This window comes from Anarhichas minor, unplaced genomic scaffold (assembly GCF_050575085.1).
Source record: "Anarhichas minor isolate MPS153535 unplaced genomic scaffold, ASM5057508v1 ptg000018l, whole genome shotgun sequence".
In the NCBI taxonomy this organism is placed as follows: Eukaryota; Metazoa; Chordata; class Actinopteri; order Perciformes; family Anarhichadidae; genus Anarhichas; species Anarhichas minor.
The window spans coordinates 10,381,662-10,399,065 of NW_027466464.1; the positions used below are offsets into that span (position 1 = coordinate 10,381,662).

The 17,404-nt window shown below is 50.3% G+C and overlaps 1 protein-coding gene across 2 annotated transcripts; it reads right to left on the reverse strand.

Moving 5' to 3' along the window:
• Window positions 1–488: 488 nt before the first annotated feature.
• Window positions 489–17,361, reverse strand: LOC142952662 (lysine-specific demethylase 6A-like). Of its 2 annotated transcripts, XM_076094518.1 has the most exons (30): window positions 16,857–17,361; window positions 16,652–16,715; window positions 13,944–14,052; window positions 13,665–13,714; window positions 13,214–13,272; window positions 13,011–13,131; window positions 12,858–12,912; window positions 11,927–11,961; window positions 11,229–11,322; window positions 10,986–11,112; window positions 10,819–10,917; window positions 10,428–10,647; window positions 9,389–9,526; window positions 7,428–7,553; window positions 7,264–7,335; window positions 7,062–7,169; window positions 6,588–6,965; window positions 5,321–6,186; window positions 4,697–4,826; window positions 4,428–4,533; window positions 4,111–4,316; window positions 3,962–4,023; window positions 3,758–3,832; window positions 3,518–3,666; window positions 3,300–3,414; window positions 3,006–3,193; window positions 2,579–2,720; window positions 2,355–2,481; window positions 1,802–1,972; window positions 489–1,691 (listed from the first exon to the last, which is right to left on the reverse strand). In XM_076094518.1, exons 1-30 carry the CDS (start codon window positions 17,030–17,032, stop codon window positions 1,662–1,664), a joined length of 4,398 nt encoding a protein of 1,465 aa, XP_075950633.1. In that variant the 5' UTR covers window positions 17,033–17,361; the 3' UTR covers window positions 489–1,661. The 2 variants fall into 2 exon arrangements, with proteins under 2 accessions (XP_075950633.1, XP_075950634.1); XM_076094519.1 differs by lacking the exon at window positions 9,389–9,526.
• Window positions 17,362–17,404: the final 43 nt, after the last annotated feature.

Here is a 17,404-nt window from a genome sequence, read left to right on the forward strand (position 1 = left end):
GGCAGGCACGTCACTCGGAGCATGTTTCTGCAGCTCTTTTTGTACGTTTTTTTCAAATGCGCTGTAGTATTTTTTTTTCAGACGCATTTGGAATCCCTTTTTTCCGAACGGCGGTTTCTATTTGAAGTCCACACAATTTCACTTGTGGTTTTTCTACCACGCGGCTTTTGAATTTCAAAGAAAATGTCTTGAATGCACACCCACTGCGAAGAGGAAAGCCTTCGACGCAGCTAATCCTTGACTGCACGGGTAGTTCAGAGGACAGAGTGATTTATATTTGAAATAAAAATGACATTTTGAGATACTGGGCAAGTTCTGGACCTGGCATACAGTGTAGGATTCTGTGTGTGTCAGTCTACAGCTACATTGTCTGCTGGGTTTCAGGCCTCCACTCTAAACATCAATGCATCCGTTTGTATTATTCCTGTAAATGATACCAAAGGGTTATGAAACTATTGTGGTGCGTTTGAGAAAGCGAAGAGCATGGATAATTTGACAACGTTGTGTTTATTGACTCATCATAAAACATTCTTCAAACAATAAAACAATTTTAAATGTCCGTTTCTGTACAATGCTTGCTAAGCAATTTTATTTATATATAGAAAATGTAAGAGGAGTTGTGTTAAAATGACAAAACTCCTTCAAATTTAATGGCAGGTACTCTGGAAAAAAATAACAGCATTCCATCAACAAATATTTTCAAGCAATAAATATGTATTTATAAATAGTGTAAATTTACATCAAGATTAGAAACATAACAAAAATCACAAATTAAACTTTTTTTCCATAAGTCTATGTGCAACCCATTCTCTGTGTGACTTGGCTAGTAAGTTGTTTTTTTTTCTACATTTTTTTCCTTTTTTTACCTAGAAACAAAAGTCATAGTTTTGAAAAGAACAAGACAAAAGTAAAACATAAAATCTGTAAAAAAAGAAAAGAAAAGAAAATCACCTTAACTCTTCACATTACAAATTTTTTTGGAGACTTTGCTGTCCAAAGAGTCTTAAAATGACTATCTACCATAGAAAAAGACCAGTTAGGCTAGTGCTCCTTAGAAGGACAAACTGAACAAAATTTTTGGGGAAATTCTATAAATCAAAGCCGACATTTCATCCTGTTACCAGAATAGAAAACGTAAAGACGGGAGAGCGAGCGAGAGAGCTTGTCAAGTCAGTAGTCTTTTACGGGTGGTGTTGCCAGTTGTGACAGTTAACAAGTATCTACAAAACATTTTTAATCACGCATTAAGAATCCCACCCCTCCCCCCCGTTCCCAACCGTTTTTTGATTAAGTCCTCCATTAAAACAGGGCTGAGCCATTGTCACTAGAGGGGGCTGGGAGGGGAAGGGAGAAGGGGAGAAACAAAGTCCTGTTTGTGAGCTCGGTGGCGCCCCCCTCTGGAAGGGCCAGGCCCCAGCACTTCAAAAAACAGGTTGCATAGACAGACACACTCGGCCGCCTCAGCCTCCAGCCGTGGCTATGAAGACCAGCCATAATGGGTGGGAAGGGGGGGGGGGGGCCTTGGCTTTCCTGAATATCAGAAATGGTCCGCGTATGTAGATGTTGTTTTTCATTATATTCTTAATACAAGTTCCTGTGAATGGGGGGGGGGGGCTTCATGGCTCCACAGCAGAAGACGAAGAAGGAGGTGTCACCTAATGTCAAGATGAAGATGAATGAAGAGGAGGGGCCTGGGGAGGAAGAGCACACACGACAATTAGTTCAGGAAAAACTAAATCATCTCCCTTCATTTTGAAGTCCCCCCCCCCCCCCCTCCCTCTCCCTCGGTCTGGTGACTTACTAATGTGAACTGGTCGTAGACCTGCATCAGGTCCTCCATCCTGTGCTGCTCCAGCACCACGAAGTTGTCCAGAGTGGCGCTGCCTTTCCTGGCGCAGTCCTGGCAGTGGACCACGTGCTGCTTCTTGGACAGGAGCTCACGGCGCACAAACAGCAGGTTGAACACCTCCACCTGCAGAGCACACACACACACACACACACACACACACACACACGTGAGGGGGGGCGGCGGCGACTGACCGTCTTCGGTGTCGCTCCTGTTATATTGCAACGGAGCTTTGATTTGTGAATCTGAGACTGCAGAGATGACATCATCTAGACCGTGAATAACAGAGCAATTTCTAGGACACGACGGCAGACATTTAATTGGATACGGACACATTTCAGCTGAACAGCCGAAAGCCCTGCATTCAAATTAAACCCATTAGCGTGCCCATTAATTGGCTCACACAAAAACTGCGTCGGCCTTCTATGTCAACGGAGCATCTGAACACTGAATCACAAAAAAAACTTTTAAAATCCGCGACCCCCCCCCTCCCCGTGTGCTTACTGACCTCACAGATGGTGCAGTAGTGGGCCGGCTCGTCCCTGGTCCGCGGCCTCAGCACCGTTTCCTTGCCGGCCGTCGCCAGCGCCTCCTTCACCCACTGGCACTGCTTCAGCGTCCGCAGCAGGCAGTACCTGTGACGACGACGACGCATTGTGTCACGCTCGGAAAAAAGAAAAGCCAGCTCGTAATAACGCAAAGTAAACCCGGCCGAGGGACTCGGTGACTCACTTGATCATCTCAAACAGCTTGTGGTCGGACACTTTGATGTTGCGTGACATGTTCCAGGAGAGGTGCACCATGGGAACCATGGACTTGACACTCTGGAGCTTGTTCCACTCGTAGCGCTCCACAGCCAGCTTGTACTGGTGGGCTGAAAGACATATTTCACATTATTTGACATGATTATGTGGCCGGCGTAAACAGGTGCACTGGTTATTATGGAAGTGTATTCGTGCCATCATACAACTAAAAAGAAAATGCAGGGAATCAAATCCCGCAGTAATGAAATAAAAAGGTCACCAATCAGCAGAAAAGCGTTTCAAATATCACAGTAAAGGTCATCATATCAGACATCATTTCTGTAAGACAAGGCAAACTGTCTAGAACTCTAGCGGCTTGAGTATCGTGAACCCACGTCCCACAATCCCGGGCGTACCGGTGAGAGGTCCAACGTTCCAGGCGATGTTGTTGCACCAGCCGATGGCCTGCACCCAGTGGACGGTGCCGGTGTTGAGCCACACCAGGTCGCCGGGGCGCTGGATGAACCGGTAGACGGGCACGTCGGCCTCGTACAGGTCCTCCAGGTTGGGCCACCACGAGCCCATCAGGAAGTTGATGTTGTTCCTGGAGGGGGAAGACAGTCGGGATGAATACAGGAATGGATTGGATGAGGGGCCGTGACTTACGCAGAAGACGGCCATCTTTAAAACGTCCCTCCCGTCCAGCTTACTTTTCACAGAAGTTGCTCATCACTCCCCAGTACGGCTCCGGCACCGCAAACCATTCACAGTCGCCCGGTCCGATGTTGATGTTGACGGCGCAGAAGTTATTGTGCTCCTGGTGACCTGAGAGGGACAAAAACCTCTTTGAGTGCACGAATCCACGCTCTGGAAACAGCAGTAATCGTTTGTACCAGAAGTACGTTTTCAGGCCGGTTTGTGCATCAACCTGCTATCCTGCTCCCGGGGACCTTCATGTAGAGCTGAACGGTGTTCATGCCCAGGATGGTGTGACCCACGTGGCTCAGCAGGTTGCCGGCTGATACGACGCGAGCGAAGGCCGGCAGTTTGCTGAGCTCCTGGAGCTGCTGTTTCCACCTGGAGAGAGAGAGAGAGAGTGTGGGGGGCGAGTTGTCATAAAACGTTTACAAAGCGTCTTAAAAGACAACAAATCCAGATCCAGACTCACTTCCTTTCGTCCGACACATCGATGTTGGTTCCAAACTTGATGTGCTTCAACGGTCCCCTTCTTTTGCGGGCAACACTGAAGACACACAAACAAATTTGCCACATGTGGTTAAATGTGCACAAAAGGTTTTCAAAACACATACAACCATTTCTTTATGGGGCTAAATAAACAAAATAAAAATCACTAAAGAAAAACATCAGGTACCTCTCTGCTGATGTTGGCTCTGTGTCCGATGGCTCCTTTAACGCCTTCTTCTCATTTTCCTCCTGAGAACAAAGAGGAACACGTGAAGCCAGCTGTATGCTACCGTAAGCCGTCAAAAAGTTTGGTTTCACAGACGAAGCAGGACTGACCCGTAGAGACTCCTGGAAGGAGGCAGCCTGATACTGGGCGTATTTGGCGATAGTGGTGTGGGCGCGGGCGCTCTCGCAGCGCCACATTTTCTTGGTGCCGGCCGGGTCCCAGTTCTCGTCGGCGGGCTGCGAGAGCTGCGTCCAGACCTCCACCAGGTGCTCCGGGTTCGCCTCCACCAACGTCTTCGTGGAGAACAGACCCAAGTCTGCCGGGAGAACGGACACCCGGAGAGGGGAGGGGGACACACAAATAATTAAAACACGGACGTCTTTGTGATCGGCATACCTTCCCCGCTGCTGCAAGCAAAAGCATTTACCCAGTTTGAGTGCTCCAGCCAGTCCTCTGATGACGGTGACGGGGTTGGAAGGGTTTGTGCAGAACTGGTGCAGTGGGGGGAAGAAAGCGTCCCTCTTGTTCTCCAGCTGGTCCACAGACAGGAAACAGGAAGTTAAAGGATATCATATAGCACTATGACCACCTGCTTTAATGAACAAGACTCATCAGGTCAAAGCGAACGCGACTTCTTAAAAAACAACTGCCAAACACTCCCTGAAGTGGCTTGCGGCCCTCTTGGGCGATACTCACATAGATGCTGGGTGTGGGAGGGTTGAGCTTGTCTTTGGGCAGGGCTGGTGAGGGTGGAGGGGGCAGCCGGGGCGGGGGGCACTTATCGAGGAGGATGCTGCTGTTGGAGAGGCCGTTCCTCCCCAGGTTTCTGCACACAATGCAGAGAATGTTTAAGTGGGAGCAGCACGGGTGACGAGATCATAAATCAGGGAGAAGTAACACACCGTTACAGGATACCTACCTCAGATCTTAAAAATATCTGCTCCTAGCGGTCCATTTTACTGGAGAAGAAACTACATAAATATGTAAAACAAGCGGGAACTCGTGCAACCAAATGGAGGAATATTCCACTGAATAATCTGTGCTAAATAATATCTGCATGGCAACAAGACTGCCCAGTAGCCTTCGGTGTTGTTTACAGTTACATAATTATTTCCCTTTGGTTGTGTAGTAGCTCTGAAAGTCCACTGGGGGGAGACATCGTCAACACAAACCACACCGCTCAGCTGATCCTTCTCTCTCGTTAGCGATTTAACATACAGCAAAAAGCCTCTTAACCTGCCAACAGACGCAGCTCACAAACTAGTGTCACCGTAACACGTAACGCTTCGGTACCAAGAGACGACTCAACCGGGGCCTCACCTGCAGGCCTTCAGCACGTCTGTGGAGCTGGGGTAGATGGATATGGAGGACGACGACGAGGAGGAGGAGGAGCCGTGTCCGTGCGGAGGCGTAGCTTTCAGACTGGTGACGGTGGGAGGCTCGGCCTTCTGCGGGCTTTGCGAGTCCTCCGAGATGCCTCCTTTGCCGTTGCCGTTCACGGCAGGTGCAGCAGAGGTGGCGGCGGCGGCGGCGGGGCTGTGGCCGCCTGTTTGGGTGTGTTCTGAGGATTTGGGCGAGGGCGTGGCGGTGGATATGGCAGAGATGGGCGAGGAGGCAGCCGAGCTGCCCTGTGCGTGGGGGGTGGAGGGCAGGACGGCCGGGTGGATGTTGTTGACTTTCTTGTGGGACTCCGTCGTGGTGGACGCCGTCCCTTGTGACGGCCCCTCGCCCGCCACAGGGCCCTTCCCCCCTGCCAGCAGGGCAGATAGTCTAGGATTGTCTGCGCTAAGGCTCGGCTTCTCGCCACCCTCCGCCCCCTTGCCATCCCCCGAGTGTACGTGATTGGCCAGGCCGTCCGCCTGCACCGCTTTGCCATCCGCGGGCGTCCTCGGCGACTTGCCCTCGGAGCCCCCGTTGCCGAGAGCGGCTGCGCTGCTGCTGCTGCTGCTATCTTTGGTAGCGGACGCACCGGGTGCTGCTCCACCTGAGGTAGAGGAGTGGGGGAGGGAGGGAGGGGACGGGAGGTGGTTGTGGGCCTGCTGTCGCGGCGACGGGGCGCTAGTGGAATGTCCAACCTGATTGTTGGGGTGCACGGGGGCGATGGAGGAGTTGGGGGTCTGGGGGTAAGAGAGGGTCCCCTCACTACTGGAGCCTGTCGCATGTGGAACACACCCCTTCTGAAGCCCCTGGAGGAAGAAGAGAGCAACTGTTACACAGGGGGAGCAGGAAGCACAGGCAAGGTGACATTAGTAATTAAGTTACCATGCTCACAACATTTTTGATCCTTGTGTGGACTGAGGTGCTGTAACTTAATAATAGGTGTGAGCCGCACCCTTTTCTATTCTCACATGTGTTGCGTACACATCTTGGCTCAGTGCGTAACAATCCCCGCATACTTTCATTTACAGTCTCGTGGGAGGGAGTTCACAGCTCGTTTCATTCGCAACCACTCGATGGAGTCAAGTAGGTCAGTAGGATGAAAACAGAGTTATATCCGTTTCTAAGCTGAGAGACAGATAACGGGCCGGAGGGGGTTTGCATTTTTAAGGACTGACAAACAAAGGGTGACCGGTGAGTGAGGCCCAACCTGAGAGGAGTTTAGGTGCAGGGCCTGGCGCGGCGCGGCGTCCTGCGTCTGCGCGCTTGTGCAGGTGTGAGGTAGCAGTGCTGCGTCGCCGCCGCCGCCGCCGGCAGGTTGCAGGTAAGGCACGTCTCCGTTGGGTCCCGTGGCCGCGGGCCCCGGCTGATTATTACTACTGTTACTGCTGTCGCCCGCGGGGACGGGCTCCGAGTGTCCGTGTCCACCGGGCCCGTTGGCCAGCGGCTGGGGCGGGCAGAGGGGCCGGTGGAGTCCCAGGTGGGGCCGGGCGGGGTGGAGGCCGGGGTTGGGGGAGGGGAGGGAGTTGGCGGTGGGGCCGTTGGGGAGCGAGGGGCGCGCCTGACCTCCCGAGGCGTTCTGTCTCATCTGTAAACATGACGACAACACAGTTTAAATATAGTCACAGCTTGAAAACGAGTACCGTACGTCAGTTATTATGTTAAAAAAGGTTGGTTTCTTTACCTGGTGCTGGTGCTGCTGCATCATGGCGAACTGAGCCTCCAGTTGCCCCAGCATCTGAAGCTGTGGGGGCTTCAGGCTGGCCCGGTTACTGCGCAACTGTTCCAGCGCCTTGAAGACGGACAGCAGATAAAGAGTTTCCGTTCGATTTTAAAAAGCGCAGATCGTGCATAAAGTAAAATATGAGATAAAAGAATTTACTGACCTGTAATTTCTGCTGGGAGAGGTACCAGTTGGGAACTGGCTGCTGTGGTGGGTTACTGACCCATGAGTCACCCTGAAAAACAAGCACAACGTTCAAATTTAACTGTACGACTGTAACTACTACAGGAGGAACGCAGTAAATGATGCCGTCTCTGTGGCGTTTACCTTGGCAGGGCTGGAGGCTCTCCTCCTCTTGGCAGGGCAGGACTGGTCCTCTGCTTGGCCCAGTGGGCCCACGTGAGGGGGCAGAGACTGACCCCCGCCCTCCGCACTGTGATTGGGCTTGCAAGCCTGGAGGGGAGGGGGGGATGGCGGGAGCGCGTGCAGACCGAAGCAAGGAGGAAAAGAACGTGAATGGAAGGGACATAATGAAAGGCCACGGAGGAGGACGGGGGTCGGAATAGAAAGCCAAAAAGCAAGCGTGGGGGGGAGGAGGTAAAAAATTTAAAGCAAACAAGCATGTTTATCAAGTAGCAAAATGGAGGAAAAGATACGGCAAGTGGAAAGAGGTCAAAGCAAAGCAAGGGATGGAGAATAAGGAAAGGAGAGAAAAAGAGAGCAATTCTGTGATTCTGTGTTGGTGCTTAAACACACAAGCAGGACAGGTCGAGCAAAAACATCCCTGTGTATCCGAAGGTGTTGCTCCATAGGGCAACAACAGCCCTGGGGGAGAGGGGGGCAGTTCTCTCGTCGCTGCACCTGCAGCCCTCGACGACTTCATAGCGACTCTTTTAATACATCAGTTCCATGTATTTCCCTATTGCGCTTTCGAGCAACATGAAGGCATTTGCATAGCATGACTCTACCTTTAAAAGCAAAACGGTTAGGACACACTCCGCACACTGGCAGCCTTACCGTTACCTCGGAGGGGGCCTATGAGCCAGATGTGACTGCCCGGGAATTTAGGGGCGGGAAATAGACACCAGAACTCAATATCTCAAGCTAGTATTGCTCGTTTCATTTATGCTTTTTTTGCAATCCAAAAAGTGGAATGTAATAAGTCACATCTGGCCCATTGAAGACGACCCCCCCCCCCTGGAATACTAGGTCTCACAGTGAATTGACTCTCACCAAGTCAACGCCGATAAAACCCAACACATTCCAATGCTAGAAGTCGATGACACAACAGCGATCGCAACACACAGACACGGACACAACAGAGCTACTCGCGTCGGACCCGTGTGATGGGCGTGAGCGAGAGGTGAGGAAACACTAGGGGGCGTCGCTGGAGGCCTCTGTGAGCAGGACAGCTAAGGTCAACTACTGAAAAAGAGGGGGAGGAGGAAGTGTGGACAGAGGCAATGGGAAGCCGGGGGGGGGGGGGGTTTAACGCTACGACAGCACGACCTCACCGATCACACTAGGGGGGGGGGCTCTCCCGGTCTACACCAAAGCAGATTAGGAGCAAACAGCAGAGCGGTGCAGATTGGATTTTTAAATGAACTGCAGGGGGGGTGGGGGGTAATCCTGAATACCACATTCGATTAAAAAACAGGATTATTAGAAGGAGAAATCGAATGGGGAAAGAATTAACAAAAGTGCTTTGTTGTTTTATTTCATTTTGTATTTGTTTAAGGGGGGGGGAGGGAGGGTTTACTTGAAGTGAGCGTGATGGGTGAAGCCGAGTGGCTACTGTGCGGTGGAGAAGAGAAAGGGGGTGGGGGGGGTGGGGGATGCGCAGGACTGGGTAACACTTGGCCGGACCCCTCCTCGTTGAAAAACAGATGCCGTAAAGCAGCCATGACCCCGGACACGGTACACTTGAAATAAAGTGCGGGAAAAAGAATGGACTTCTTCATTTTATTTAACTATGACGCAGAAACAGTGCGCTTACGAGTAAAACGTTTTTTAAAAAGTCCCCAATGTGAGAGGAACAGTGGAGTAAAAAAAATGCTTTTCCAAGAGAGGGGTTGTTGTTTTTTTGTGTTGGCCTCTTTAGACATCTGCATTCACACACACACAGTGTGGAAGGTGGCGTTAAGCTCAAGCGTTACCCGTTGACCCGCTGGTTTGTCTGTGCGTACGTTGCGTGGCTATGTGTCCGAGTGTGCACTCAAGTCAAAGGGGGAGGGGAGGGGAGGGAGAGAGTAGGGTGGAGGTGTAAGTTGCTCTATCTGGTCTCTCACCTGCTGTGGTGCACTGCTCAGGCCTCCCTGCCTGGAGGTTAGCTCAGCTGGGATTGGCAGACTCCATGCCTCCTCAATAAGAGGGAGCATTTTACTTTTACCCTGGGGGCTACTGAGCTGGGGGTTACTCAACTGAGCCTAGGGGAATGGAAAACGACGTGAAAAAACAAAAAAATAAATAAAAACACAAGGCTTTCTTTCTTCTTTTTTTGGAAGGAAAAAAAAACGATGACCTCAAAACAAGGAAATGATTCAGCAATGGTAAATAGATAAAAGGTTATAACACAAGTGAAGCTAGGCTGGAAACGATAACTTGGGCCTCGGCTGGCTAACATTCCTACGTCATGTACAGCATCGACCACACGCGGACGATCAGTTACAGTGATCCCAGACACAGTCGACAGGTCCATTAAAACGAGTCGCTGAGCTCGTCTTAATGCCATGGATTTATGCTAACTGGTGGTGGGAAACGCAACATTCCTTCATGCATATGTAAAGGAAAATGACATCGCTCGGACAAAAAAAATCATAGATTAACACATGAGATATGGGGATTGGTAGCACCCCCGGTTGATAAATCCATGGAAGGTCAAGTTTGAACCGGCTAGCATTAGCTTCCCCGTTAATCAATCTGTCTACACGTGCGTTTTAAGTTGCATAATAAGTTGTGTTACTAATTGCATGTCCTCTACCCACACGAGACAGCTTTACGGGGAAGCTGGTTCAGCAGTTTCAATTAGCGATCCGGGCATTTTATTTGATTTAATGGATCTGTATCCGCTACATAGAAATCCGTTTGTTCTCGTACGCCCGACTGAGCAAAACACCGGAAGTCAACAGCATTGGGAACGATTGACCCCGCGGAGCGCGCAAATTAAATAAAACAGCAGAGCGTTCAATTAACGGTTGACAGTGTTTGTGAGCGAACACTTTTACACCGGCTACAAAAATAACTTAGCAGGAAAGCTGTGATGCTGCATCAAGACAGCCATTGCACGGGTTGCCCTTCACTTTGATCCCCCCCCCCTCCTCCACCCACCTGCAGGCATTTGATGCGGTGGGTCAGCGCGGTGGTGTTGGTGCAGCCCTTGCTGCGCGTGGCGTTGATGTAGCACTTGATGGCGTCGTGCGGCTGGTTGCAGGACTCGTACAGCGTGCCCAGGTCCATCCAGGCGGCGGCGTGGCTGTGGTCCAGCTGCACGGCGCAGATGTAGGCCTGCAGGGCGTCCATGGGCTGGTTCTGCTGCTGGTACAACACCCTGAGGGGGTTGTGGGGGGGGAGAAAGACCGGGAAATGAGAGAGCGAGCAGTGAGGAGGGGTGAAAATGAGGAGGAATGATGATGAAGATGGAGAGATGAGCAATGTTTGCAAAAAAAGAATGTTAAATGATGACTTTACTGCAGCCTCCTCTGAACACATTGACGCTTACCCTATGGAGCACCAGGTGTCTGCGCTGGCCTCTGATTTGTCTATGGATTGCCGATAGGAGATGAAGGCGTCCTGGACCTTCCCAATACTAGAGTAGCACCTGCAGGAGACACGGGCTGTAAGCGCTGTGCTACAGACATGGAAAACATTTGTGTGTGTGTGACGTACCTGCCAAGGAAGTACCAGGTCTGTCCAGAGTTGGGGTCGGCCTCCAGAGATTTCTGCAGACACTGGATGGCATAGCTGTCCCTGCTGGCTCTGTCCCCGAGCTGCTCCACCGTGTGATGCATCCAGCCTGGAAAAGACGCCTTAATAATCAACCTCCGACGAACTAAATAAAAGTTCCCTCGCAAAAAAAAAAAGAAAAAAAAAAAAAAAAAAAAAAAGATACGCTTCTGTGCTCGCTCTTACCTAGCTGCTGCAGGGTAGTGGCCTTCACCTGTGCAGGAAGATCCTCCGTCTGCAGAAGGCTCTCGTAGGCCTCCTTGGCAGCCCGGTATCTCTTCTGGATCACGAGGAGTGGACCACAGGGAGGACAGCGAGAGGGACGAGAGGAGAGAATAAAACACAGATTTTGAATTGTTTCAACACCCGGTCGTCTTCACCCGGCCTGCAGTAAAGCCTTCCGTGTTCTGACACGAGGAACCCGACACAGCCGGCTAGCGCTACTGTACTTCCACTGAAAGCAGCAGGAAGAGAGAGGGAGACCACCGGCATTCAACAAAAAGGAGGGGGGGGGGGGGGGGGGGGGGGGGGGGGGGGGGGGGGGAAACGACGGCGACGACGACGACAGACTTTCTTGTTTCCGTGGCAACCCCGCCGATCGGCTGAGAGTAATCTCCTCCCCCCCCCCGCATGCCACCCACTCATGCGCCCTGCTCCCTCCTCAATTTGTCAGCACCTGGTTCAAAATAAACCCCAAAGAACAGGGCTTTCCCTCCGCATTCAGATGCCCTGTGGCTCCACAGTGCCGGCTGGTTTATGAGCCGTCGCCTTGGACGGCATTCAATCAACACTTAATTTTCTAAGTTACAAATGACGGGAGCCAAAACGAAACGGCTCACGCCCTTAGGAGAATAACTGGAGCAAATAGAAAAGCAAGCACTTACCTGAATCTCATACAAATGAGCGATGTGGAACTGAACTGCAAGAGGGGAAGAAGAGGAAACATGTTAGGTCGAGGTTATTTGAGAGGAGAGTCAGTCCTCCACTTGGTCTTTTATTTCCCTCCCCCCCAAGCTTTTGAAAAGTAGTGCTGCGCTGCCAATAAATAGGTGTCGGAAAGCCAAGGTTGCCCGATTTAATGTAACGGACCAGATAGGTAGCTGCGCTCCTGGCGGCACCTTCCTTTGTCTGGAGCGCTGCAGTGTCTGATCTAAGCCGCCTGAGTGACTCTCAGCAGATGGAGAGAGAGAGCGAGGGAGAGAGAGAGAGAGAGAGAGAGAGGGGAAGAAAGACGGGGGCTGCCCTTGCTGTGTGTGAGAGAGAGAGAGAAGAGGAATAGGGGGGGGGGGGGGACACAAAGAGGCAAACAGCTATACGCTGGTGCAAAAAATAAATAATTAGATATTGCTGCAGTTTTCTAGGTCGCTGGAGAAGATGCAGCGGTTGTTGCAGCTGTAATGAGCTGTGCGTGTCACATTGTGGTGTAGCCTGAGCTACTGTAAGCCATCTAATGGAGTTTATTTTTACCGATGCTCTGAGGGAATTTGAGTTTATCTGTCGAAGGCTTTTATTTTGAAAGGTAAGGAGTTTGGTCGAAAGAACTCAAAGTTTGCCGTCTTGGTTCCACATATGTCCTTTCGGCACGACGTGATCGGTTGATGCCTATTTAAGGTGTGAACGCTCAAAAATAAATAAATCTACCTCGCTCGAAAAAGCTGCTTTATTGGCAGTGTAATACTTGCGGCAAAAACAACGGTTCAGAAAAACATATTGACGTGCCAAATAATCACATGAAGAAGAAACAAAACGGCTATTTTCTCGACTGGGCGCTTTCTTTTATGAACAAGTCAATAAATAAATTAGAAAGGTGCTTACTTTCAGCTTTGGACAAAGTGCAGGGGTTGGAGTCAATCAAAGCCAGCTGAAAATGCTGAGAGAGAACACGGGTAGGAATCAGTAAAACATCACGATAGAGCCCCGGATTGTGCGTTACAGCGGTTTCGGGGGGGGGGGGGGGGGGGGACCGACCTTTAGGCTTGACTCGTAGTCTGTGTTGACCTTAAACATGAGACCGAGGCGCAGGTGGATCTCCTTGGCCCGGGAGAAACCCGGGTCAATGTACAGCACCTCCTGGAATGCTTTGATCGCCCTGAGTAAGAAAATCACATTAAAGAGACGGCATAGGATGATGGTGGACAGTCGAGGAGTGCGTGCAGACGGTTGGTACTCACCACTGAAAGGCATTATAGTGGAAGTAGACCATTCCCAGGCCGTACAGAAAGGCAGCATTCTGGGTGGGAGGGTGAGAGGCGCAAGGGCGTTATGAGAAATAGCTACAATAAAAAACTAAATACAGATTTATAAGACCAACAAAGAAACCCAAAACCCAGCTCGCGATGTAATCAAATGTCCCGTACATATTTACACAACCCTGCAGCTACGCGGATCAGAAAACAAACAAGTAGCCATCAATCTCACCGCAAAGTGTCAACTGAATGGGAAAGGAGCACAAAATGACTCTGACGTGAAACCTGAAACCGCATTTCACACCAGCGTGAAACCATACGTGCTTCCTGTGCACGAGCGAGTGGAAAGGAAAGAAAGATTGCGTGCGTGTGTGTGTGTGTGAGAATATCACTAGCTGAAAGAGAAAGTGAGCGTGCGTGTGTGTGTGTCGCTTACCTTCCAATAGTCTGACTGTAAACTGTAGTACCTCTGGTATGCCGATAATGCTGTAATAAAAATAAAAAAAAATTAAAAAAGGGGGACAGAAGCTGAGAATTTATCAACGTCACTGCGGAAAGAGCGCACCGTCAGCATTTACGTCTAGCTGGAACTGAGCCAACTGCCCGTCTCCAGAGGTTCGTACTCTCCGGACGAAAACGTGTGAGGAGAGCATGACTCGACGAACCACTGGAGTGTGTGTGTGTGTGTGTGTGTGGTGGGGGGGGGATTACTCACCTTTCGGGTAATCCTCCAGGAGGAGGTTGAAGTGGCCGAGCTGGCAGAATAACTCCGGCTCCACTTTGCCCTCGGCCTTCAGGATGAGCGAATCGTAGCAGCGAACGGCCTGCGGGGAGAACACACACACACACACGCAAAAAGTGTCTCTCAACTGTGTGCGTGCACCATACATGTCTGTACTATGTTAAGAACAGAAACATGGGAAGGAAGGGGGCGGGACTAGTGAGAGAAAATCACTCAGAACTTTTGAAAGTCACAGCATGACTAACGTCAGCTCCCTAATTCTGGCCGCGTGGACTCACATTATTTTCAGCAGATAAACATCAGCCTCAGACTAACTAACTGGAATGAGCTTTACTGCAGATAAGGACTTGTGCTTAAGGCATTTATTTCCCCCCAAAAGTCCATGAAAGATCTTTCTGCCCTGATAAATACAAAAAAAGTCGCTGCTGCGTCTTCACTCTAAGATCTTAAGTAAGTTAAAGGGCCATTCCGATGTTTTAAAAGAGCAGCAACACCAACAGACGAAGCACAGTAGAGTAGAGGAGCAGCTTTATTTCAGCCGACACTGGTCCCTTAAAAGGTATCCGTTAAAAGAGAACCAGTCGAGTTGCAGAAAGAAATAAAGCACATGTTGTCCAGGTCACCTCCCAAACAAACTTGAGAAGGAGCGACTCTGCTACTTAAGTTTCTCTGGAGCCACACTGAGATCACACCAAAGGTGGACTCGGCTGGTCAATGTGCTGCAAATCAAAGCCAAAGAGAGTCCTAATACCCAACATGCATCTCTCTTGGCCTCCCTAACCCGGACGAAACACATACAAACACAGGAAGAACATGCAAACTTCACCGAAACCGGCACCAGTCGTCCCAACGCGACCATTAAACTCAAACTCTTCTTGCTGCAGAAAGTGTAAAAAAAATAAATAATGGATGGACAGATATTCTCACGCGTAGAAAACGAAAATAAGAGCACACTCGTGTTCGAAGCTCATCTCCCGTCTAGTTATCACAAGTTTACGTCGCTGCCACCTCGTTACTGGTGGTGAAACGGTGACCCAGTTCTGTCACAAACGTTGAACACACAGTTATCTGCATGCAGATAAAGCAGCAGCGCAGCAACGGGGCCACAAGTGCCTAACAATCAAACTAACAATCTGCAAGCAGAAACCTTGTATGGAATCTTACCACACGCCTATATGGATGGCAAAGTAAAGCCCATCATTCTGTTTCTAAGACACCAATAGTGTCTTTGCCTGGGGGGGGGGCAATCAGCAATTTACATAAAGTGTCATTCTGTGCTCTGGATCATTTGATGGGTCGGTATCACAATCAAGACTCCTATCCCCGACACATGAAGCTGTGAGTCAGGTGGACAAGGAAAGTGCCAAGTATGGAGCACGATCTGTCTTTCTGCCACCAGAACCAGCGCTGTCAACGGGCCACAAACGCGTCGAGCAAGGCACAGAATAACCCACATGTGCTGCAAAACACGCACAACATAGGGACTGTACAGTTCAAATCCAGCCTGATTGCATTGATTGTGTTGCACACTGTCAAAAACCTAGTTTCTGCTGCTTCTGCGCAGCTGGATGAGTAGTCACACTTCCTAGGTATCCCACACCACCTAGCGAGCAGATGCCCCCTCAAGATGACGAGCTGTCAACACCATCTTCTCTAACACCATCCACTTGTTCAAGATACAGTCACAAGATAGGTGGAGAGGGTGTGTGCGTTTGCTCAGACTGAGTCTGTCTACAATGTAGCTTGGCAGCCCGAGAGCACATGCAGAGCCGAAACATGGTGGGGGGGGGGCAATGAAAGGTGTAAACAAAGGACGCCTACACCACTTAGGTCAGCGAGGGGAACACGTCTCTACGAGGAGCAAAGACCCGAGAGGACAGTCAAGACACACGCGAACGATTCGGAGCCATATATTCAAATCAAACGTGTTATATAGCTATCGGTGTCACTCCGCCATGTCCCGCCATCTTGGACAGGCAGCCAGCCATTATAACGTTACTTGTTACTTGTCAACTCCGAACAGAAAGGACCAGAGTACGTTTGGTGGAGCAGTGCAATGTCAGGAAACCACCCAACATAGCGTGTCCAAGGCATATGCTAAGCTGTATTTGGTGCACCCTGAAGGAGGCTACAACGTCACTTCCACCAACAGTATAGCAGTTTGTAGTCAGATAAACCTACATATGAGTTATTAGCGGCGCTGTAATGTGTGCAACGAGATAACTTTTCTCATTTAAGTGCAATGTTTCCATGTGCTGCACAAAAACCGTAACGACGTTCTGGTCGCTGGTGGTACAATTTGCAAAGTACACAAGGATATAACGCTGCAGGGGGATAACGTTAGCTATGCAAGCTAACGGCGAAGGGCGGTTGCCCAACAAACATTGACATATGTTAACGCTAACAAGCCAGTTATGTCAAGAGAGTCGTGGCTACTTGGCTAAGTGTGCCGCAGGTGCAGAGTCGCTGTGCGTCGGATGAGAGGAACTAACTAGCAGAGCTAGCTGAGTGGCTAACAGAGGGGCTGCGGCTAGCTGGCCTTGGTCTCCTTGTCTCCTTTGCGAGTGGGCCACTTTGCATTCAGTTACATTCGTTGAGGGCAAATGCATTGACTAGTTGTGAGGTTGTGGAGTAAATCCCGGGCATCAATTGTAAAAACACATCCAGTTTAGATTTGCTACCTTCATCAACAGGGCCTTCGTTCTGGCGCCATCTTCATGAAGCTTCTGAAATCCAAACAGTGAGCTGCAGAGCAAGAAGACAACATAGGCGGCTCAGAATCACTCGCAGAGCGGCTCGAGACACATTGTCGACATGCAAAAGGACAGAAAACAATTAATTTTCAACGTGTGCGTCTGAGTGAGTGCACGGGGCAACTATTCCGACCTGTCGATCGCGGCCAAAGTGTCCCTCTCCTGGGCTGTCAGTGTCGGAAAGTCCTCCTCGGTTTCACTCGCTTTTCCCGCCGCCATTTTCTTTCCCTCATCACCACTAGAAGAACAAGCCGAGCCGAGACTCCGAGCAGCAGCAGCGACGGCGAGAGACACACCGCACGATTGCATGGAAAAAAATCGCGGACGCGGAGGACAAAACGGGTTTGCTCCGCCGAAAATCAAAGACGCAAAACTGAGGAAAACAAAACGATCAAAAACTTTTTCCCAGGATGAAACGATGCGATTCGATATAGTAAATCCTTTCGGGGTTGGACAGAAGCGCTCTCCTCAAACGTCACATTTTTCATCACAAAGTGATATTGTTGCGCTATTCTGAAATACGAATAACTTGAGTACAGGAATCCAAGATGTGAGAATTTGACAGTAAAAATGCGTTTTCGGCCGCGAAGATAAAAGTTGTTATAATTGTGTCACCCAAGCGAACCCACGCGCCGCTCTAGCCACGCCCTCTCTCCCCTCTTCCGCCAATAGGAGCGTCCG

Bases quoted from the DNA above. Each gene is read 5' to 3' on its own strand.
- LOC142952662 (XM_076094518.1), bottom strand. From the start codon at position 17,032: ATGCAATCGTGCGGTGTGTCTCTCGCCGTCGCTGCTGCTGCTCGGAGT. The intron at 7,554-9,388 runs GTGAGAGACCAG...CCTCCCCTCCAG, and splicing joins TGAGCAGTGCACCACAGCAG to GCTTGCAAGCCCAATCACAG. The intron at 2,721-3,005 runs GTACGCCCGGGA...TATGTCTTTCAG, and splicing joins GAACGTTGGACCTCTCACCG to CCCACCAGTACAAGCTGGCT.